The sequence below is a fragment of the Apium graveolens genome, chromosome 7 (genome assembly GCF_009905375.1).
Source record: "Apium graveolens cultivar Ventura chromosome 7, ASM990537v1, whole genome shotgun sequence".
NCBI lineage: Eukaryota > Viridiplantae > Streptophyta > Magnoliopsida > Apiales > Apiaceae > Apium > Apium graveolens.
The window spans coordinates 184153851-184179233 of NC_133653.1; the positions used below are offsets into that span (position 1 = coordinate 184153851).

The 25383-nt window shown below is 33.1% G+C and overlaps 1 protein-coding gene across 1 annotated transcript; it reads left to right on the forward strand.

Moving 5' to 3' along the window:
• The first annotated feature begins 526 nt into the window (after positions 1-526).
• Positions 527-24684, forward strand: LOC141671291 (valine--tRNA ligase, chloroplastic/mitochondrial 2). The gene is made up of 27 exons (XM_074477485.1): positions 527-751; positions 1114-1201; positions 2632-2758; positions 3590-3673; positions 3830-3924; positions 4663-4754; positions 4986-5039; positions 6834-6886; positions 6994-7061; positions 7773-7848; positions 8894-8977; positions 9804-9952; positions 10075-10192; positions 10280-10396; positions 12362-12582; positions 13274-13363; positions 14257-14368; positions 17835-17945; positions 18141-18278; positions 19068-19118; positions 19206-19318; positions 19955-20102; positions 21250-21354; positions 21460-21561; positions 23097-23169; positions 23329-23495; positions 24154-24684. Exons 1-27 carry the CDS (start codon positions 634-636, stop codon positions 24295-24297), a joined length of 2898 nt encoding a protein of 965 aa, XP_074333586.1. The 5' UTR covers positions 527-633; the 3' UTR covers positions 24298-24684.
• The last annotated feature ends 699 nt before the right edge of the window (positions 24685-25383 follow it).

The window sequence follows — 25383 nt, forward strand, 5'->3', positions numbered from 1 at the left end:
TAACTTATACACTACATGGACTTTGAATCTAATATATTGTACATTACATTGACTTTCTAAATTCATATACATTGAATTAATTGAATTAAGTATAAAATATAAATTGTACAATTCATTTTATTTAAATTTATGTGAATAAAAATTTAATCAAAAGTTAATTTTGTTTGCTACCGAAAATTCTCTATAAATTAATAATTATTAATTTATCGATTAATTAATACCTCTCTAAATTAATAGAATTCTCCGGTCCCAACTATATTAATTTATAGAGGTTTTACTGTATGTTGCACTATTTATTTAAAAAAAGTTTTTAACACTAGTAATTAGTAAAAGAAAAATTAGCAGCGATAAAATAACTCTAATGATTAAGGACTTATATTTTGTCGTTAGGACATATATTCAATTGTAAAATGTATAAGCCAAATTAGGGAAAAAAAAAGAAAAATTACTAAAAGGAAAATTAATGCTCGGGTTAAGCCAACAAGGTCGCGCCCAGTCCTCGTGTACTTGAGCAAGCCATGGTGCACCCCGCACCGTCTTATCCACAAGTTGTAAGTATATCATAGGTGTGTGTGTATATATATCAGAGGCTCCGTCCTCCAATTTAAGTTTTCAGTTAACAGCGCCAATTTCATGGCGTTGTCAAACCCCTCCCTTTTATCTTCTTCTTCTTCATCTCTCTTTAGACTCAATCCTCTCCTCTTCTCTCAACGTAGGCGTACTCTAACACTCTCCCCAAGGTTTTTCACAGGCAATCTCTCTCTCTCTCTCTCTCTCCCCATCTCTCCCCTCCCTCTCTCCCCTCTCTCTTCCCCACTCCCCCTCTCATTTCGGTCTCTCTGTCTCTCTCTCCCTCATTTCAGTCTCTCGCTCTCTCACCTTCCCTCCCCCCCCCTCTCCCTCTCGGTCTCTCTCTCCCCCCTCTCCCTCTCTCATTTCGGTCTCTTTCTCTCATAGACACGCACATGTAAATGTTTTTTAATTATTGATACATGTTTTGGAATAGCTTTTCTATTTAGAATTTTAGGAATTCAAGCTATTAGCAACTTGTCAAGTAGTTTCTATTCACGACTAACATTTGAGTTTTTGTCATCATTGAACTTGAAATTGCAGCTTCTGCTTCTAATAGAAGCGATGTATTTACTTCTCCTGAAGTTGCTAAGTCGTTCGACTTCACTAACGAAGAACGGATATACAATTGGTAATGTATTCAGCCGCACATTGTAATTCCTAATTTTGTAGTGAATGAAAGTGCTATACGCGTTTCCAGACAATTTTAAGTTGCATTTGTATTGTGCTTGCAACTTCAATACCCTTCAATTGTACAAAGTGACAAATGTGAGTAGGAAATGTGAGTAGGTTATGGTACTAATTTTTGATTTTCCACATATATGTTATATTATATGGAGGGCACATTGTTGGATTTGCCTTTTATCCCCATAAGTGGCCTGCAAGTTCAATTCTCAATATTGTGTACTTTTTTTAAAGTGTAATTAGATGAATGTTCGATGCGGGAATAACCTCATCAAAATGATACTCCCTACATCCCAAATTAGTGGTCATGTTTGACTTTTACGCGTATTTTAAGGTGCCTTGACCGCATTTCTCCGTTAATTATTTTTTAATTTTTCTTTTGTGAATAAAAATTTGAATCTTAAATTTTTATTCATAAAAAGAAAATTTGAAATATAATTAACGGAGATATGCGGTCAAGACACCTTAAATTACGTGCAAAAGTCAAGCATGACCACTAATTTGGGATGGAGGGAGTAATATTCTTCAATCCGACATAATTGTGATAATGTATTTTTTGACCTTGATAAAGTAAATAATCTCCTAAAAAAAAATTCTGGTTCCGAGACTATCCATTTACAGAGGTTTAAGTGTATATGGTTACATTGGTCAATAATTTATTTGGGGAAGGTGAACCCTCAAGGCCTAAGGGTGAACCTTTGTAAATTTATTCCTTCATATCTAAAGACCGGTGCATTGTTGTAGTGCAGATACCAAACTAAACATATTCCGTGCATTTTGCTGTCCGGAGAGATAAAATAAGATGTACATAGATGATAGACCTTCCACTACTCCTAATGAAGGAGGTTGTTTTTGAAAAATCCCCTGACCTCGAGTATATAACTAAATAGAGTTATAGACAACGAAACCAACATTCCAATAACAAGAGACGCAGGAGCTAAATATTAGCCACTAATATAGCGGATAACAAGCATTTAAGAGACACTTATGTTGCAGCCACTAATATTTAATAATTGTTAATATCTAGTATTCTAACCTTGCATTCTATTTTTGTTAAAAAATTATAGACACACCTGTACATGCTAATTGACTTCTAACTTGACCCATAACCTACATGAGAAGATTTTCCTCCCATATGATCCGCACCCATATTTTGCCACCGTCCTTATTGTAGTTTCATTACATTCTATTGTTTTGTTGGCTTCTTAACTTTCAGACGTGCTTGACTTGCTATATTTTAGTGGTGCCTCCCAATGTGAAATTTTGTCAAAGTTCAATTCTTATATTGGTAACATGTGATGATGAGAAATCATTTGTGCTTGAATAGTGCATGTCGTTATACTAATTTCATGATGGTAATATTTTGCCGGATTTTAGGTGGGAATCTCAAGGTTATTTTAAGCCAAACTTTGACAGAGGAAGTGATCCTTTTGTTGTCCCAATGCCACCACCTAATGTTACTGGTTCATTGCACATGGGGCATGCCATGTTTGTGACTCTAGAGGTTAGAGAAGTGGTTTATATAGCTCTGTCTGAAGTGGATTTTGCTTGCATGTTATTGACTTTCCTATTTTACTTGCGGTGTATATATGAATTTGTGTCTTGTCTTAATGTGGTTGCACTAATTGCACTTAGGTTGATTAAACATATACTTCCTCGGCAATTTTTCCAAAGAAAATTTTCTTTAGTATTATTGTTTCTCTAAAAATTCAGGAAGTGTTTATTGCTTATCTAACTTTGAAGTTGCATGTTAATATTCTCATCTCAGGAATCACTTCAGGCTTTTACATCCAAGGTTTTATATTTTAGGTCCAATTCGCACTTTCTTGTTTACCATTCATGTGTTAATTTTCTCGAAATAATATGTAATAAATGATCCATTTGATGTCTTTTAATGTTACCTTTGGTGTTAGAGATCTGATCATAATTTTGTATCAGAGCTATGTTTTCGGTGAGATCTCTGGTTCGAACTCTCCTACCTCCAACAATTTCAGTTATTTCTCGTTATATTGTATGTCTCTCTCTGCTGTTTGTTTGTCCACTCATAGAGTGAGGGAAAGTATTATAATATATGGTCAATTTAATGGCTTTATTATGGTTTTAGAGGAGCTAATCATTCTCACTTACGTTATGACCTATCATTCTGTTTTTTTTGTCGCTTGTTGAACCTTTTAGAGCCATGCTTTACTTGGGACATCCCTGTCTGATGATTTTCTATGATGCTCTATCTATGGCATCATTATTGTTCTCCATTAGATTCTTTTTCTTTTTTAAATCTGATAAGGTCAAAAGGATATCACTTTCTCCTGTGATGTTGGTTGTTGTTTTGTTGCAGGATATCATGGTTAGATACCATCGCATGAAGGGCAAGCCTACACTTTGGCTTCCCGGAACTGATCATGCTGGCATTGCAACTCAGGTTTGATTCTATACATCGATGCAGATACTCCGCAATATGATAGGTTATGTTTATGTTTACTGAGGTGATTTTATTGTTCTATTAGCATCGCCAATTTTTTCCACTATTAGTGCTCGCCTCAATATCTTCTTCACTAGATTGAAAACATTGTTTCAGTTGGTTGTGGAAAGAATGTTGGCTTCTGAAGGAATAAAAAGAGCTGATCTGGGCAGAGACGAGTTCACAAAGCGAGTTTGGGAGTGGAAGGAGAAGTATAGCACTTTTTATCTAGTTCCGATCAAGTTTTCCAATATATGACGGGGCATTTATTTCTTTTATGTATACATTCCGTGTCTAATTACCAGAAGATACTTCGATACATACATATTGTTTCCGACATTCTTTTTTTCCTTTTATTTTTCAATTATATTTTTTTATTATAGAGCTTAAGTTCTTGCCTCATATTCTGTTAATGACTATTTTCTATGTTTACAAAAGTTCAAAATCTGACTATTTTCTATGTTTACAAAAGTTCAAAATCCTCATTTATAGTTTGCGGATCATCATATATTTGCATATCTTAAAGACTTTAGAAGGCCATGATTGATTGTGAGAGCCAAACACGATGTGATAAAGAAAGGGAAACAGCCACATTAGTATAGAGTGTGGAGACTACAGTTTACATCAAGGGACTGCTAAATATTACTTACTTTTTTTTTGACAAAATGGCTTATAGTTTGGTTCAGTAACATGTATACTTATCAACAAGTGGTATAATTGGCTATCATTACCACCCTTTACTCTTAGAACTTGTGCACTGACCAGAGCAGAAACAAAAGCTATAATAAAATGTGTTTTTGCAATACATATATTATGCTCACGATTTGTCAATGAAATCCTTGGACTAGCGCTGCTAAGATTTTCTGGTCGTAGGTTCAAGATAGTAGGTCAGTGTATATCGTCTGGATTTTCCTTTTGTGATACTTATTAAATCCTTGTAATTTTTACAGTTATGGTGGAACTATCACAAATCAAATAAAGAGACTCGGTGCTTCTTGTGATTGGACTAGAGAACGTTTCACTCTTGACGAGCAGCTAAGCCGTAAGATAGATTTCAATACAGTAAAGTTTAAATCAGCATTATGTAGGCGGTTGTTGTCGTGTATCAGGCTGCTTTTCTATAAGAGTTAAAGTGCTACCGCTATATATATATATATATATATATATATATCTTCCTTTTCAGGGTTTTTTGTTTCTGATCTTTTTCCGGTCAGATTTGTTTGTTTTTTTGGCTTTGTTATATAGTTTGAGTTGGTGAGCTTAATTGTCACAGGAGCTGTAAATGAGGCTTTTGTTAGGATGCACGAGAAAGATCTTATCTATCAAGGTCAAAACCTTTTTTACTTTTGCGTAATTATTGTTAGTAGCTTTCTGTTACTTGTATTGTTTTTTACTTTGATATTATACATACTAAAGAATAAAAATTCTTATAATATTCAGTATTGTTCAAATTAGCAAGTAATGGGGTCATTGCCTATTAATTAAGTATGCATGAAAGACACTTGGCTTTTTGTCTGCAACTATGAGAGGAATTCATTAGAATAAGAGGGAAGGGATTTGTGGAGAACAGGAACAGTCTTCATGAGTTCTGCTGACCTAGCAAATACATAATGATTTGGAAGAACACATTAGTTGTAACATTTTGGTACTTTGAGACGTGCTTGGAAAGAATGATGTACCTTTTAAAAATTTAAAGTTGTAATTTGATATATGGGAGGCTTTAATGACTACGCGTGCCTAGTTTATATGGAAAATGAGTTATCCAGATGGAACTGTGTACATTGAAGAGTAATATTTTCCCATTTTTTATTTTCCCACATTAAAATGTTATTTGGTACTGCTATCCTTGTTTTTTTTTGCAAAAGGAACTGGTATTTTTTGTCTAAGTGGCTTTAGCCATGGCTTTTTCAATGTAGAGTCAAGAACTGTAGATGGATGGACCACACAGACTACTTAAATTTATCTTCTAAACTTAAGTGGGGTCTTTTTCCACAAGTAATATGCGAGAAGAAGAAATGATACTACTCACTCATGGATTTTAATTCTTTCTCCCTATCAGCCTTTACTCGTTCAACCTTTTCCCTACTGAAGTAGCATATTACACAATTTTAAGTTCCATATAGCTGTAGGTGTACCTAGGGTTGGGAGGTAACCGAGCCTAGCAGCATGTAGTCTGTCTGTCTATGTAGTATACATCTCAAATAGAAGTATTAATTTAGTGCGGGCAATATGAAATTCTGTAACTACATATACCTAATTTTAGTTTAAGGATGATTTCCTTGCATCCTTACTTGATATTACAATACATGTACCATAGACCACACAATATATTATTTTTATAGCAGTATGTATATGTATCAGACAATAAACCGAAGTTTTTGCCTATTATACCACCTTGTAATGAGCTAAAAGTGCAATATGGATTAAAAACTTGGAGGGGATTGGAAACGAAATGCTAATACTATATAGTAACTTTCAGATTTTGTAAACTTCTTGCACTGTTATAATATTTTCTTTGACCAAATAGGTCTTAATCTTTATAATACAAAAGGTCACCTAGACTGGTGTTTATCGCAAGTCTTTGGGAACTTTATAGCACTTCAACTGAACACCTGTAAGCTTGCATTGTTTGTGTAAACAATGATGGAACAATTGCTCATTATTAGTGTTCTTTAGTTAGTTCTTCTACTCCTATGGTTTAAAGTTTGAATTGGCTTTTTAATAACATGTGGAGGTACTTAAAACTTAATTTTGATGGTATTCAGGTTTCCATTTAAAAACATTTATCCTCTCAACATAACCATAATATTTCAACACTTAGCCCAAAGTTAAGAAATCATATCAGTAATATCTATGTCATTTGTTGGATGTGCAAATTGAGTTTCAAATTCCAATGCCCTCTAGGAAAAGGTCATAACTGTTTCAGACTCGAGATACTGTCACCAGCTCTCTGTTAGTACTTTTTGTGATATACAAGATTTAGAGCTATATGTTCACTTCATACATCGTCCAAATTTCACAGAATTTTATGTTTCGGTGAGGGAACAAAAGAAAAAAAAAATTAATTATGAGCTGGCTATACATTTTTGATAGAATTTGAGGCATTCAATGTTTTTTGCAGGCTCCTACATGGTCAATTGGTCTCCTAACTTGCAGACTGCTGTATCTGATTTGGTAATCTGCACAAAGTGGTTTAGTGCCTATATGGCTCCCCTTTTTTTAATGTACATATAATATTACTCTTTTGTTTTACTTCGTCTTCACATTTTATAATGTCATAGGAAGTTGAATATTCAGAAGAACCAGGCTTTCTGTATTATATCAAGTACCGTGTTGCTGGAGGTTCAAGGTACTTAACAGTCATGTTTTAATTTTTATGCTTATAAAAGGAGTAAAATGAGTTAAAAGCCAAACCATTTTTGGTGTCTATCTCGATTTTGTGGTTAAAGTAATAATAAGAGTTTTTCTCAAAAAAAAGGGAGTAATAATAAGAGCTCTTAAAAATTTCCCCAGCCAGTGATATATGTACTCATTTATGTATTTCTTTTTATTGCTAGTAGAGGGACACTTAATGGTCACAGTATTTCTACTCCTCCCTTTTCAACAAATAGAGTGTGAATGGGTTGGGGTTTAAGGAAGGTTTTGAACTGCAAAACCTTGTTTGAGAAGACTTCAGAAATAAAGGGGTGGTTTTCCAAGGGATTTGGAGGGGTTGAAAAAGGATCAGGTCTGAACTGATTAAGATCATCATACTGGTAACAGTATTATATACCAAAGCACAAAATTTTTATGGTAAATTTGGTAGGATTTTTGGAGCTGGTAGTATTTTGTAATTGAAAATATTTACAAATATATTTAGCAATGGCCTATATATATATGTACGATCAAGATAAATTTAGAGCTTTGTTAGAATTAGAACTTAAAACTAAAAACCATGCTTCTGTTGAATGCTTGAAAAGTTAGATTGTTTCCCTTTTTTGAGTGGCATTTTTTTGGATTTATTGAATGGCCATAGTCTATACTGAAATTTTGAGTAACTTTTATATCTGGATATCTCTAGGAGCGATTATCTGACAATTGCAACAACGCGGCCAGAGACTTTATTTGGTGATACTGCTCTGGCAGTGAATCCTGAGGTAAATTTGATTGTATTTAGACTTGCATCTTAGGGATGGACCACCTATTTTTTTACTCTATGAGAAAAAGATTGAATTTTAAATCTTATATATTCTGAAAGAGAAGTATAAGCTAAAGGAAGAGATATGTCTTAATAAAATCAAAATTTCTAGGATTTATGTCTGTAACAGATAATACCCTCTTAATCCAAGGATTGATAACTGAAAATGATTTACTTTTTCATGTATATTCTGTAGCATACTAGCGTCTAGAGCAAGAAATTAGAATTTTCTTTACTGCCTAACTATCCTCAATCTTCATAGTTTAAAGGCTTCAGGGTATTCTAGAAAAAATATTATGGTTTTGAGATTTGGTTTGTTTTGCCATCTATAGCGTACATGAGGATCATCAGGATAAGGTGTTCATTTTAAGTAGTGCGTTTGGATGTACAGTTTCGAAATTTCAATTAATAAAATACATTATTCACAATAGTATTATGAGATTCCAACCATGTACTTCTTTAATAATCATAACAAACTGCGGGCTACATATAAATTAGATATGGAGAACGCTCTTTCTGATAATTTTCAGTGACCACTGCCCCTAGTATTATTTGGGAAGAGAAATAGACACACAAGCAATCACATAGTCCGCAGTGAAGAAAAAAATAATTGACACTTTGGAAGAGGAATCTGAAAAGTGATAATTAAGGAACCAAGGAAGCAAAGAAGATGGTTCGGTACTGAACATTTAGAAATTAAAAGCAGTAGAAAAGAAATAATAAGGTGATTACTGGCCAATAACGTGTATGTTCATAATTTCCCATTTCCAATTCAGTCTGATCCACATTGCAGATGTCACTGGAATACTTCTAACTAGAGGGAAAGAGTCAAATTTTGGAAGGAGAAAAGATAAGAGAACTTTTATTATTTCAAAACTGCCAAGTTGCCAAATAACAATGTACTTGCTACATGTTGCATAACATTTAAAGCTAAATTACAGGCTGTTGGAAACCACTTACAACAGTTTCATAAATAATGAATCTAATACTGTTTTTTCATACAGGATGAACGCTATTCCAAATACGTAGGAATGAATGCTATTGTTCCACAGACATATGGCCGTCATGTACCTATCATCTCTGACAAGGTAATGATCCACATGCCAATTTTTTACACATGTTTTTAATGAAAAAAGTACATTGGTCCAACAATTAAATAAGTGATAAATATATGTGCAGATTTGATTTATTTGAGGGATTTCTTTTCCGCTATAATCAAAATGAGATAAAGAACTACAAGTTTGGCAATTTTAGGTGATCCTTGAAATTGGAAATTTATAGTCCTATAATCTTTGTTATCATTACTTGCTGGCCTTGAAAATAGGGTTCGTTAATTTTGAAGATGAAGGCCGTTTGCATCAAAACTGGCATTCGGATTCCTCACAAGGCTCTGTGTTCTTTGTTAAGTGATGTCAGCTTGGCATATACATTCCTCCCTTGGTTTCTATTAACAATATCTTCCAAATTTTGTACACAATTGTGCACTTTTGCTATATAGGGTCCTCCATTAGTTTGTTTTCTACTATATAAATTAAAAAGGTTCAAGTTTAAATGTAAATTGGTGAGGGGTACAGTAGGAAACGAGCATCTAATTCAGTTTGTAATTGGAATAGGCTTGATGTCTTGGTGGCCTCATAAACAAACTCCACGTTGATTTTGTTAATAGATGTAAAACTCAAACATATATGTTCTATTTGTCAGCCTTTATAATAAATTTGACACCTTAAGAAGAACTCAAGCCTGGTCTTATGTAGCAGAAGCTTTGGCTTAACTTTTTTGTATGAACACTGCATTTTATATCTGATTCTAATGTCCTAAATGGATTGTGTAATTGATCATCTTTTGAGACATTACCGCATTTATTTACAAGTCTAATTGACATGATCCAAACACTGGGTATTTGTGATGTGGCAGTATGTTGATAAAGAATTTGGAACTGGAGTATTAAAGATAAGCCCTGGCCATGATCACAACGACTACCTTCTTGCTCGAAAACTTGGTCTGCCAATACTCAATGTAATGAACAAGGATGGGACACTGAATGATGTTGCTGGGTTGTACAGGTAATACAATGTCTTAAAAGTTTCGTGCTTTATATATATATATAGATTGTATAGCATAGTAGTGGGAACTAACGTGCTGTTCAATTGATAACCATTTTGTGGAACCTGCACTACATTATTAGTGGTCTTGATCGGTTTGAAGTGAGGGAAAAACTGTGGAAAGATCTGGAGGAGATAGACTTAGCAGTTGAAAAAAAGCCTTATACTTTACGAGTTCCTAGATCCCAACGTGGCGGAGAGGTATGTTTTTATACTGATAATTTATCTTTTATATTTAGCTTGAGGCTCGTCGATATGATGCCTAATTATTTGTAAATTTTAAATCAGATAATTGAGCCTTTGGTAAGCAAGCAATGGTTTATAACCATGGAGCCCTTGGCTGAGAAAGCCCTCAAGGCAGTTGAAAAAGGTGAACTAAACATCATGCCTGATAGATTTGAGAAGGTATGTCATGTGTAACTCGCGCAATTGACAAGATTCCCGCAATTTAATTCTCATGTAGTTGTCCAAAATCTGCTGCAGACCTTCAGTATTTAACATACAGTTGGTTTAATTACCCAAAATTCAATTTTTTTTTTGTAAATATCTATTTTCTTCTACTGCTCAAATGAGACCTTACAATGGAACCGTGAGAACCAATGATTTTTGTAGTTAAAATTGGTGATATTACAAATTTAAAAACTTCTGATTTGCACCAAATCACCAATTTACCGAATTCGAAATTTCAACTTTTCAAAAAGTCACCAGTTTGAACTAGAGAAATCACTGGTTCTCACGGTTCTTATTTTAAGTTCTCATTTGAGTACAACCCTATACATAGGGTTGCATCGAAATGAAATATTAAAATTTTGATACAAATCATATAGAAGACTAATTTGATAAGGTTATGATCTAAGTCAACAAGTTGTGAATTTTTTTAAAATGGGATGATGCATAGCATATAATTAGAAAAAAAAATTGATCGATTGAACACACTTTATAGTTCATAAACTCTTTGCGATTTTATATTACTGGAACAAAATATAAAACTTTAAGATAAAATTTTAGATTATTCATGAATGTAAGTGAGTTTGGATAAAAAAAATATAAAGTTGAGTTACAAAGCAGTCATTAATTGTATATAAAAAAACGTTTTGATTTGCCTGATTTTTTAAAATAAAATCTCAGATATTGTGTAGTAAACAATACACTAAAAATAAACACTTGAAAAAAGTGTATGCATGTATGAATAAAGTTATGCAAATATGAACATACATGTATTTATGGAAAAAGAAGGTGCAAGACAATATAAAGGCATAAAATTAAGAGATTTTGTGATGTCTCAAGTTATAGTTTTAGCAACATGGTAAATTTATATTTTGCAAATATATTGTTAATACACGCTAAAATGACAAGAGTTTACATGCATCCAAGTTGTACACAAACAATTATGTTAAAATGATTAATTATATATTATATACTCAATTATTCAACTTGATAAATTTCATTGCACGCTATTTAAATTGAACTAAAACTTTTAGAAATTTAAATTTTGTTTTTATTGCAAAGATATATATTCTAATTTTATGAAACCTCAAAAAAAGGATTTGATTCATAAAAACAATATGCAATGGTACAAAATTACTACAAATATAAGATAATATCGAAATTTTATTCTCTACCACATTTATACTTAAAATTTTATTTCGATATGTATAGATTCGTGCAATAAATTATTTTGACAAGTATACTTTTATGCATGCACGAGCCTTTGTATTAATGTCTATGAAAAAAGTTATAATTTGAAATGAATAATAAATAGTACATGTCTAATCCAGGTGTATACTAACTAAATTGTTTTACAAAGTTCATCTTTTATCTTAGCCTGATCGAGTTATCATAAATATTTTTTTTTTCTAAAATCCCATACTTTTTAAATCATATTTCAACCCTTTAGATTCGGAAAGATCATCTTTTATTGTAGAACTACTATATATTATAAGTAGTTGATTAATCGCATAGAAGTCCATACGAAGTACACCCATAGAAGTCCATACTGAAATTGGAAGGAAACATGAGTTTCTGGTCATAATAACCTTCACTTTCTACCTTTTTTTAACTAATTTTTAGCTTTGTGTAATGTTTATGCCTTGCTTTATTTCCTTTTACAAGCTTTCCTAATTGAACCTCCATGCCTTGTTGTCTATTTTACCAAACAATTATGTATTTGTGTTTTGAGGATACGTATTTATATATATAAGATGGTTTTCTTGAACGTGCAGTAGAATAATATCATACCAGGACATGTCTAATGTTGTGTCCCTTGAGTGGCGGCGTCAGCCGATAAGCTTTCCATTCTTCATAGGTAGTAACATATGCACATGTTGGACTTGTATTCTAGCTTACAGGTGTTCTGTTTGCTGAAATCAGATTTATAATCAATGGCTTACAAATATCAAGGATTGGTGTATAAGTCGGCAGCTGTGGTGGGGACATCGTATACCGGTTTGGTATATTGTGGGTAAAGATTGTGAAGAAGAATATATAGTTGCTAGGAGTTCAGATGAAGCTATTATTAAAGCTCGTGAGAAGTATGGGAAAAATGTTGAAATATATCAGGACCCAGATGTCCTTGACACTTGGTTTTCGAGGTTTGTTGTACAATATACACAACTCACTTACATTATGTACTTGGGTTGTAGCTTAATCATGGACATATCTGACAAATTAATGTCTTCAAACACTTGACAAATATGAATTGTTACTAAAGTATTAGATTGTTACCAAATTCAAGATGGCGTTTTACTCACATACATAATGATTGTCAATTAATTGTTACAAAGATAAATATAGCTTTCAACTTTCAAGTGTCATGCGAGTCGAAATTAGCACAAGATTATTCGAGAGGACTTGTTCAAATTTCCTTTATTAGTTATGCAAGTTGAACATACCTAGTAGTTATTGCATGACATGCTTTTATTCAAAAATTACTTATCTTATTGAAGAAAATCCATCTCATATGTCTAAATAGGATTAGTGTGTGAATAATTAATGACTTTGCTCAAGTTTACAAACTGATACTTCACTACTGTCGATTTAGGATGGAGCAGAACTTTTTACTTGTTAGCAGAATTATATCCAATTGTAGATTGTTTTAATTGCATATGTCCCGGTGAAAGTTTACAGGAAAAGATTCTTGTCTAGTTGTGAATCATAAAAAAATGTTATTTTTAATTAATGTTTTGAGTACTTACAGGAAGAAAATATGAATCGTGCTCTGTGGACACAATTTGCACTTACATATAAAATTGTTGACTAGTTGCATGTTTGGGCCCTTTGCAGTTCTCTTTGGCCATTTAGTACTTTGGGATGGCCTGACATTTCAGCTGAGGATTTCAAACGGTTTTACCCAACATCAATGCTTGAAACAGGGTATATGATTTCACTTAATGCCTTGTTTTTTCTTGAATAATTGGGGGTTGTGTGTGTGTCACCGTGTGAATACTGAAGCTTCAAAATGAACTTACAACTTAATAAATCACTAGTTAAGTCTACATCAACTTCTTTTAGACAGAATATATTTAGAAACTTCATCTTTGTAAATATATATTTATTGTGCTGCTCTATTCATGTCTATTAAATAGTGGGTTTTTAAGAAATTACTTGATCAAAGATCACAGTAAGCAGAAGCTTGTCTCAAAAATCAAGTTCTTTATGTAATTATGTATTCATTGGTATGTAGAGAAAAGTCCCTCGTGCTTGTCAGTGTTTAGTTCGTAACAACTTTTTGTTATAGAATTTTATGGTGTTCTTCCAATCTTTTTATCTTTTTTTTTTAATCTTTTTCTCAATCTTCTAGATTAAGTTTTCTGTGTTTTAGATCATTAAATTGGTTCCAGTTCTTTTTACAAGTCCTTAACTGGCCTTTAATTGGGTCTATGAATCTGCTTGGGATTATGAACAAGTCCTGCTCCATGGTGCATATTATTTTTAGGTTCAACCCAACTAAATTTTACCTCAAAAACTAGTTATTTGACCGCTTTATGATAAAGGGATTATGTTCTATGATATATGCATACCCATGATTTTTAGTTGATAGTGTCTTGTTCCATTACATTCTTAGATGTGCAATGCAATCCATGCCTTTGCCTGTAATATAATTCTTTTAATTAATTTGTTCGAGACTTTTGTCACCTGAAGTGTCATAGAAGTGTTGCTTAAGAAATGAGAAGAGCTTATTATTCTATCAGCCCTTTTATTCAGTCTGGTATATTGTAAGTTAATATGTCAACTCTGTTACATTTTCATCTATAATGTTTAATCAGGCACGACATATTATTCTTTTGGGTGGCTCGCATGGTAATGATGGGAATTGAGTTAACAGGGACGATTCCATTTTCAAATATCTATCTTCATGGACTTATTAGGGATTCTCAAGTAAGTATAAATGTTGAATACCAAAGTAAAACGTAGAAATTTTGAGTACTAGAGTAACCGAGTAACATGAAACTTGATTATTTCTGCCTAATAAAATACGTCATTCATGATTACTTCGCCCAAGATGATTATTGTCTTGTTAAACATTATTTCATATGATGTTGGAGAGGTGCAACGAATTTTTTAACAACCAAACCAGATAAGAAGGATGATGATGAGGCTCGTATATTCTTAATATAATTAAATGCATGTTTCTTTCTTTTCATGAATTTGCAAGTATACTGAAAATTAATAATAAAATTCTAACGTGTGCGTGACCCTGAGAAATCCAACTTATAGGTTGATGCTGATCTCCAAAATTTATTAAGTTTGTACTCTCTCTGTCCTATATTGAACTTTATATGTATATATATATAGGCTACTCTAATAGAAATCAATATTGGAATAGAAATTAGAAATCAAATATTTTTTTTTTAAAATTACTTCGAAACATAATACATATGGTATGCAAATCGATCGTTGAGAGATGGAGAAAATTATAGTGAAGTCGAATTTAAAAAAAAATATCGTTTGATGGGAAAAATCAAATTAAAAACGAAGGGAAAAAGCTGAAATTGTGTGTGGGATGATGCAGATTAGTTGGGTGTGATACTTTTAGGGGGGACCATTAGATTAGATTGATCTAATGGTTTAGATTAGTTTCTGGTTTTTATTTTATTTTTAGTTTCTATTTGATCATTCCCCTATATATATATATTGCAAGCTTATTTTAAAATTGTGTACCCAGTACATTACTTTTCTTATAAATGAACATTTTAACTCATTATATGTTCTTTATGAAGAACAAAAGGGGGATATATATACTGATATCAAATTTCAATAAATAAATTATTATTTATATTAGTCCTGCCTTTTAGAGTCCATCATTGGAAAATATTGAGGACACTACTATAAAATATAGAAAGAGGTATCAATGCTCAGACATACCAACAAGAAAAAAGGACATTAAAATTTGGATAGAGGAAGTAGTAATTTATCAGTCATCAATCGTAAGAATGCTGTTTATACAACTGTAGCGCATAATATTTATGTGTGTGTTTTGACTCAACATAAATTAAATTTGCATTTGATTGCTACTCTATTTAATAGATTTGAATGTGATTTTGTTATTAATTTTAAAGCTGTAAAATATATATATATATATATAGGTGTGCTTATGACATACCTTAATATCTCTACTGGACCATATTAATAATGAAGTTGCTATTTCTAATCATGTTGTTGCCAAGTATTATTCAATGTAGTTAACTTTAATGATGTTAGTGGATTTCTGTTAGTTTGTCTGGTAAATGTTGGCCTTCCCTTCGCTAAAACTAAATTTGGGTTGCTAGTATTGTAAACTGAACATCTATTGGCCGTCTTTAAGGGTAAACAAGCAGTACTGGGGTCTTTTAATATGAAAAGGAAATTATTTTTTATTTCAGAATCTTTTCTTGGATCAAATGGATATTTTCATTCAAAAGTTATTATTGGAAATTCAAATGACGAACTGTAGTGTAGTGTATGTGTGTCTATATAATATTTTAAGTATTATACATCCGGTCACCTACAATTTCTTCTCCGGAGTTCTACAATCTTTTCTCCCGAGAATTTTGCAGGGTGAAATGAATTGTTTTGGAAATCAAGTTCATTTTACTACAATTTTCGGATCCATCGTACTGCAATTTTCAATAATATTTTAGAATTTAGAATTATATATTTCTGCACTATATACTGCAATGGTCTAACAGGTCTAACAGGTCTAACAATTAAGTGATCTACACTGAACTTTTGTCTATATGTATATTATACTTTTATAAACAAAACACCCTCTAATTGTTGGTTGTCGGTTGGTTGTTTGTTAACAAGGGTGTTGGCCCCAAATGTCACTATTTGGGGGAGAATGACCCTCAATGTCACTTTGTGAAAAGTTGGCCCGAAATGTCACCCAAAAACAGAGTCTCGTCTTTAGTTTTTCTAATTAATCAAAAACGCGGTTGTGTTTCACGTTTTTTTTATAATGCAAAACGCAACTCCAACTTAGGTTATTGGAGTAACGCTACTTTGATTAGCGTTTTGCATGTTTTTTCTCTTTTATTTTTTTACCCAAAATACTGGATAATGTAATGTTTCCAAGCTTGAAACGTTATTCTAAGGGATGTTTTGTTCGTATTTTATTCATATATATAAATATTTAAATATTTAAAACCCAAATAGGGGATTGTTGATTCCTCAAATATTAATAACCGTTAATAATTAGAGTTTGGTTCGTAGGGTTTAGGGCGATTAAATTAGGGTTCAGGCTCTAGGGTCCTAGACCTAAATACTAAACCCTAAATCGTTGTGTTATTTATTTATTTTTTGAACATGTTTCTAAAACTAAAATGGGAGATTGTTGAACCCTAAAATATTAAAAATTGTTAAATTAGGGTCCACTTTTTAATATTTTTGGGTTCACCAATTCTCAATTTGAGGTTTAAAAATATTAAAATATTTATATATATGTATAACATACGAACAAACCACCCCTTATAGTATCGTTTTAAGCTTGAAAACACAACATTATTTAACATTTTTGCTTAAAAAAATTATAAAAAAATGCAAAACGGAAGTAGATTTAACGTTTTGAATCCTTAAAACATTGTTTCAAAATGCGTTTTGACTTTTTGAAAAACTAAAAAGCAGCAAAACGGAGCACGTGTTGTGTTTTCAGCCTTTAAAAAAGCGTTACACGAGTGTCGTTTTGGAGTGACATTTGGGGCTATTTTTTAGGGAGTGACATTGAGGGCCATTTGTCTTAAAATAATGACATTTGGGGACTTTTTTCAATAATAACCTCTAGATCTTAAAATAAAATAAATAAATACGAGACATTAGATGTAATACTAAGAGAATATTTTTATTTTTAATATCTAGGCTACTCCCAGAAATTCAGGGTACAAATTATAATTAAATATCTACTTCTAAAAATTCAGGGTTTGAATCCACTCAACAGCGTATTATAAATTAAATATCTATATTATTTATTTTTTGAACTATTTTCAGAATTATAAAGTTCAAGTCCTGGCAGTCACATATTATAGTTAGACTCGATATTATCCATTTTCAAGATACAAGGAAAGGGCCATAGTTTAAACAGAAACATATAGTATATTATATTTTATAATTTTTAGTAATTTCTTTTCCTACTACTAAAAAGATTATACATAAAAAATGAATAATGTGAAGATAAATAATTTTAAAAACTATTTGTGCATCGCATGGGTTTATGCTAGTATATGCAAGTGTTCAGTGGAGTACCTTGTTTGTCGTATCGTTCTTATAATTAAGGTCTCTTAATGGATCATGCTATGTCTGTCATCTTCTGGTTTTAAAGAATGTCCTTAATGCTAAGGACTTATTAAACACATGTTGGTGATTGTTTTAGGGGAGAAAAATGTCCAAAACATTGGGCAATGTTGTGGACCCCATTGGTACAATGCAAGAATTTGGCACAGACGCGCTGAGGTTCACACTTGCTTTAGGAACTGCTGGTCAGGTTTGTTATTTTAAACACAAGATGGTTGATAACTTGAAATAGTGCCCTAAATCATCACCATTTGATGCTACATTTTCATGTAATTAATTGTTATCCTCTCAAATGCTCTTTATCTTAGTCCAGCATTTGTCTTGCATGTGTTTTGTGTGTATTTTGCATGTCCTACAATAATTGGTCAATTTCCTTGTTATGCAGGATCTTAATTTGTCAACTGAGAGATTGACCTCCAATAAAGCATTCACAAATAAATTGTGGAATGCAGGCAAGTTTGTACTGCAAAATTTGCCTAAACCAAGTGATACATCTGCTCTAACAACTATCATGGCCTATGAGGTTTGTTCCTTTACTTAATCTGGTGGATCTCAATTTGATGTTCAATGACTTACCATCTTATATGTCTGCTGCATCATATGTCAATAAATAATTGTATATGTGGACCTAGTTGCCTTGAAAATAATGATGTCATTTCTCTTCTAATACCTAGTTGCCTTGTAATTCTGCCTTGTCATAATAAATCTAGTTGAGAGAATAACATTCATGATATGATTGCAACATGTTAAAGCTACCATCTCCCGAAGCCTTAAGGTTTCGAGAGAGTTGGTCATCTAAAATGGTAATAGTTCGGAGACGTCTCGAGTTTGAACTGTTTTTTCTTCAGTCTTTCAAAATCAAGTTGGGCAATAAGGTTTGAGTATTACCTCAAAATATTGGTTCCTAGTAATCCACTCTTTAATCCCAAAAGACAGGCTTCAGAGTGAATGGGAGTGATAAAGATTTATGACCTAGTGAAGCCCGTCTCCCAACACCAGTGGTCTTTGAAGAGTTGGTAACTTGACCCAAACTCGAAGGATGTGACATATGCTGAAGTTTGTTTAAGAGGGCATATACAAATACACAATGGAATGTATGTTCCTATAAAATCACACATATTACTGTTTTTACTAACCTCAAATTCATTCCTCCAGTATCTAATATCTCGAATTTTAAGAAAGACAGCTCTAAACTAACTTCTTGTCTTGGTCACTGTATATCGAACCTCTTGACTGTTGAGTTCATAAACATTGTACATGGTGCATATTGTCTCACTATATGTATACTAAAAGCTGTCTTGTTTCTTCTCAGTTTAATAATGATGAATGCTTGCTTAGTCTACCCTTGCCAGAGTGTTGGGTGGTAAGCTAATTCTTTCTATATGCCTTGTGCGAGTTACTCTTTCTCATCCTCATATAATTTATTAATAAAGTCGGTCAAATTGTTTAGGTCTCTAAACTTCATATACTTGTTGACATGGTTACCGCAAGTTATGACAAGTTCTTCTTTGGAGATGTTGGAAGGGAAATCTATGATTTCTTTTGGAGTGACTTTGCTGATTGGTATCTCTTCCTATATTATGATCAAATTTTTATAGCCAAGATATCTAGTTTAGTTGCCATATTTATTTGTAATACATGAATCTGCATCAATTTTAATATTAATTGTACAATAATAATAATAATAATTTAAAATTATATATTTATAGCCAAGATTGGTATCTCTTTCCTTGTATTTGAGTGTGGAGGTTTAGGTTTTGAGATTTGGTTTTAATTAAGATTTAGGTTTTATTGTTCTAACCGTGGAAGAATCACTATCCTTGGGGTTTCCCAGCTGTGTGGAAGGGAGAAAAACTATGGATCACAGCCCATAAACAAAGAGGACTCACTTCAATTATTTGTAATATTTAAGAGCTCAAATCTAAAATAATCTGTAGGGGTTACATGACCTGTATAGGATTACCTTGATAATGTAATTTGATTAAGGCACAAAACAGTTAGGCTTTCTATAGAAACCTGCATACCTAATATACAACTAGCCCCGCATATAAATACTCTAATTTACCTCCATACATTATTATATAAACTAATAAGTAACATCTTTAAAGATTCTCCTATATGCCACTTCCTCTTTCCATCAGCTTTGAGCATGTATCTGTTGTATTAGGCTGGCTAAGTGCTGTCCTGGTTTTTGTTTAGGTATATTGAATCAAGTAAAGCTCGCTTATACAATTCTGATGGTGGGGCAGTGTCTTCTGTAGCACAGGCAGTTCTCTTATATGTTTTTGAGAACATATTGAAATTGCTACACCCGTTCATGCCGTATGTTACTGAAGAGTTGTGGCAGGTACAAATTCCGTTTAAAGAGTGTTTATGTCATTTCTACAGTATAGAGACTCCTAGTTTGTAACTTAAGCTAAATATCGTCGGCAGGAATTCTGGATTTCTCCATAAAACTGGCATTTTGTAAATAATAGCTTTAATTTAATCAATTGTTTAGTTAAACTGAATTAAAACATTGTAAAAAAATTGTTGTCTCGGGTTGATTTAATATAACAATTGCTTTATTTGGTTTAGTAGGCAATTCTGCCGGCAATGCATAGTAGAAGTATGTTCGTTTCTGATTCACTTATGTTTATGTCAACACGTTTTTGCAAAAGCTAACCGTATTTATGCACCAATATTATGACTTATCAATAGACTAAGAATCAATTACATCTTGTCTGTAAGAGTTACAAGAAAATGTGCCATAATTACATCGATTTACAGCTTAATAAAGTGTCAGGACTTGGTGAATTGCATTCAACCAATCAGCCTGTGGGTTTGAATTTATTTAGTGTAGACACTCCAGAGTCCAGGGCATGTGCGGAATTTAGCTCGAGTTACTTAAGTTCTGTAACAAATTTACCACATGTAGATCATGAACCTTATTCCTAAAACAGATCATTCACTACAATCACCCTGAAGGAGGCAAAGATTGTGGAGTTTTTTTTACTTTCTGAGGGAAAATCAGTTGTAACATATATAAGATTATACTTTATATTGGCTTTTACTCTTTAAGGTTTGACAGTTATTACCATTCCAACATACAATGTATATGTTTTCTGTGCACGTCTTTTGAAGATTTAGAGATTTTTCCGGATAATTCTTTTTCCACTAGTTAAAAGTAATATTGGGAAAGAAGCCTAGCAACTTAGTCGGGTAATTATAAATTTTGGAACATCTGATTCTGTTCCAACTTCCTAAATATGAATATTTTTATCATTTAGACCGTGGACATATCAGCAGATTGTCAAATGGAATATTTTTGACATCCTGCTTGGAGCTTTATGCATTGACGTATACAGTAGATCCATTATATATATTGATAGCTTTGTTACCTGGAGAACTTTATGAAGTTTTTCGGTTTAAAAATACATTGTGTATTTTGTAAGTGAACAAGCAATATATAATATAACCCCAGGTTTAACTGTGTATGAAATAACTTTGCATAGGCTCTACCCAATCGGACGGAAGCTCTTATAATTTCAAACTGGCCACTGACTTCACTTCCAAGGCATACCAATTCCATTAAAAGATTTGAAAACTTCCAAGCATTGGTAAGTTCGCCTGGGTCCCTTCAACACATCTACAACTTTGTCTTAACTGGTCTTCACCTTTATGGAAGCTAAATGACCACTAACTTATTATTTTATGTGACACAGACAAGAGCAATTAGAAATGCTCGAGCCGAATACTCTGTTGAACCAGCAAAGCGCATATCTGCATCCATAGTTGCAAACTCTGAAGTCACTCAGTATATATCTGTAAGTATTATAATTTTTTCCGCTGCTAATTCCTACAAGATGTCAATGTAATATCATATGTATTGCTTGAGGATTAGTACATACGATATACAGTACACTTCAAGTGCTTTGAACTTCTCTTGTGAACGAATGTAAAGATGTAATGCCGATGGTTGCTTCATGTACTTCAGATACCAAATATTATATCTGCACTGATATACATGTGCATATGTGTGTCTCATAATGTGCAAACTTCCATGGAACCTGGTATTGAACTCTTAGGTCAATGTGTACAATTTCGGTCTCGGAACTTCTTAGGGTATGATGCTCCGGTATACACTTGGCTCTCCTTTCTCATTCTGCAAGGCGGGGTAAATGATAACATTGCAATATTTGCCCTTATGTTTGGTTAAATGGAAACATGGATTAAAATAAGATCAACAATCAATTGAAGGGTATTATATGGATATTCAAGCATAATGTTCAATCTACAAATTATGCTAATGATTAAATCCTTCCACATTTCCTGTGGGTCATTCTTATTTCATACTCCTGCTTCAAATTCCAAACAAATTTCATCCATCTTTATTCTCTCAAACTGGCATCTACTACCTTTTTCATCATTCCGTTCCTCAATTTCCTTCGGATTAGTATTCCTTTCTAATTCCAAATAAACAAATTCAAACTTAAAAAGGATCCTCACAAGCAACAGAGCGTTAGTCATTTAGCCATAGGTCCTTTGCAGAAATAAAGTTGTGGTTTGAACTTGGGAATCGGAAAAAATGAATTAGGGGATTCGTTGTAGCTATCATTGTGAAACAAGGGCATGGTGTTAATGGTAAACACCCCTGGATGCCTGGGTAATAAGGCAAGCCCTCACGACGTCTGTAGTGACGATGTAATAAGGCAAGCCATGGGTCAATTGCAGAAATAAAGTTTTGCTTTGAACTTGGGAATCGTAAAAAATAAATTTGGCGATTTGTTGTAGCTAACGTTGTGAAACAAGGACAGTGTGTTAAAATGGTGAACACCCCTGCATTCCTAGGTAATAAGGCAGGTATGTATATGAGGATGATCCTCAGTTTATGCATGCATTTATTATCTGTAAGAAAGCCATATGATACATCTTCTACCTATGAAATGTGTGATCTAGAAAAATATGTTTATGCCAAAGTTAATAGGTAGTGCATGCAGCTTTGTGTGATGATTCTAATGTTGTAATAGCAAATATTTGAGCAGTCCCAATATGGTTCCCACTTTCTCCCTGTATTTATATCTTTTCATTATGCTTCTTATTGCCTTTGTACAGTTAACTTGTGTTGTGTTTATACTTGTGATATATACCCTGGTAGGAAATTATATTTTAGCACTTGTAAGCATGGTTTTTTGTTGTAAATTGTTTTTTTTTTGTAATTCATATTCTCTGTTTGATACCTGTATATACTTTATTGGGTAGAAAGAGAAGGAGGTTTTAGATAGCATGATTTTTTGTTGTAAACTGATTCTTTTCTATTATATTCTTTGTTTGACACTTGTATATACTATTTATTGGGCAGAAAGAAAAGGAAGTTCTAGCCCTTCTCTCCAGACTAGATTTGCAAAGCATTCACTTTTCTGACTCTCCTCCAAGTATGTCATATGTACATCTACTTTTTTGTATGATCTAAGTACCTTTCATCAAGTCTTCCAGACTTGATGTAACCCAGTAGTATATCATGTTTAAATTGTTTTTTTGTTGCTAAATGATGGTAGATTGTTAATGCTTCTGATACGTTGGTAATGATTCAGATGATGCAAATCAGTCTGTCCATCTTGTTGCTGGGGAGGGGCTGGAGGCATATCTTCCTCTTGCTGATATGGTAGATATCACTGCAGAAGTTCAGCGTCTTTCGAAGCGCATAAATAAAATGCAAAAAGAGTATGATGGGCTTGTGGCACGCTTAAGTTCTCCTGAAGTATGTATTGCATCAAGAATCTCATGAATTTACTACTGGCTTCTGTTTTCCAAGTTCTCAAGTATATATATTATCTGTTTGCCCATCTATGTGTCATGATGAACAGAAGACAGACTTTAGCTGACTTATCTATATGAAGCTATGCTTTGGCAATTAGACAATCTCGGCCACTTCTCGTCACATTTGTTTTGGATTTTTGTGAAGTGATACAAATCTCTGCGCTCATCCCTCTTACCGATTTCTTCCTCTTAAAATCAATCATTTTCTTCATGCTTCCTCCATAACTAACGTTGGACTTGAATTTGTCACGTGTCAAATTATTTTTTTATCTTACGTTTAACAGTTAGAATCCTTTGCAGCTTTCACCTCTTGAATCAAGATATGTAAGATTATTTATATAAAATAAAAAGATAGATAGACGATAAGAATTAAGAAGACATAATTAAGATATCTAGAGACTAGAAGTATGGTGGCACACCAACCCTATTTAAATTCTTTAATTATTATATATAGTAAGTTCTGTACCCTTGTCAAGTAAACACCGCCACTTATCACCTTACAATTTTTTAACGAAACCTGTCCGTAAGAGATTTGTCATTTTTTGCTTCTTTAATTTTTTGCTAAATGTCATTTGACGTTTTTTAATCACTCTTTACAGTTCATAGCGAAAGCTCCTGGGGAAATTATTGATGGTATTAGAGAAAAAGCATCAGAAGCAGAAGAGAAATTAACTCTTACCAAGAACCGGCTAACATTCCTCAGATCAACAACTGTGGTTGCTAGTGATGTTCGCCGGGCCTAACAGAAGGATTCTTGTGTTCTTGCCAGTTTTGTGCAGAGGAAGGTGGAACATTTGTGAAAGGATTTAAAGTTCTAGGTTAAAAGCCCACAGGGTATAATGTTGTAAAGGAAGGGGTCTAGTAACACGGTATATGGAATGAAGTGGTTGCAGATACCTTATAGATTTGTCATGTGTTAATGATAAGAGTTTTCCTGCAGACATTTGCTGATCATATGTTTGTTGGGCTGTCAAAGTGGCTTGTTTTATATAAGGAGGACTTAGTTGGGGTTATACCACCATTATAATTTTTTTGCTTTTCTGTAGATATGTAGGCATGAATGCTGATGTTACCTTTGGAATGTAGAATATTTGATTCTTTGCTTTGTAGTGAAAAACGTTGGACCTATAGAGCTGGATGTTTTTAAGTATGACAGATGCTTTAGTGTTATGGTTGGTATTGGGGGACTGGTGATGGAGTAAGGGCCTTCCTAGTCATATTAACATACGAGAGCGGCTTGTAAAAGAACACATAGATTGAGAAAGGAAGATATATTTATTCATAAATGTAAGGGGCGAAAAAATAATCAGCAGAGATGTTCAACACGTATACCTTGTACGTGCATGCCCTCGTGTTTTTCAAAAAAAGAAGTGGATAAACCCCCAAATTAGTTAATATGCATGTCTGGATGGTATTTTGGGTTCCACTTTTCACTTATAAACCCCCAAATTGGACAGGACCCTCGTACCAGCAACTTAACCCTGCAAAAACTGCAAGATCACCAACATGCCAAGCCTTCGGAAAAAAACTAAGGTCACTTTGAACATCAAAGGAGAACTAGGCCATTAACATTGTAAACACGTTGTCCCGGGAGGCCATTTGTAATCGAAAATAAAAACCTTTAGGCCATGTTTGTTTTCTATCCTAAGTTTGTTTGGAAGGATTAAGTGTATGATTGAAATATAGAACAATCGACTAAAATGTCATTTCTGAGTGTTAAATGGTTCAAAATGTCACTTTTGAAAATAATGGCCCAAAATGTCATTTCGTAACGGTACTTCGTCTTACGTTTTGTATTTTTAATGCAAAACGGTACATAGTGTGCCGTT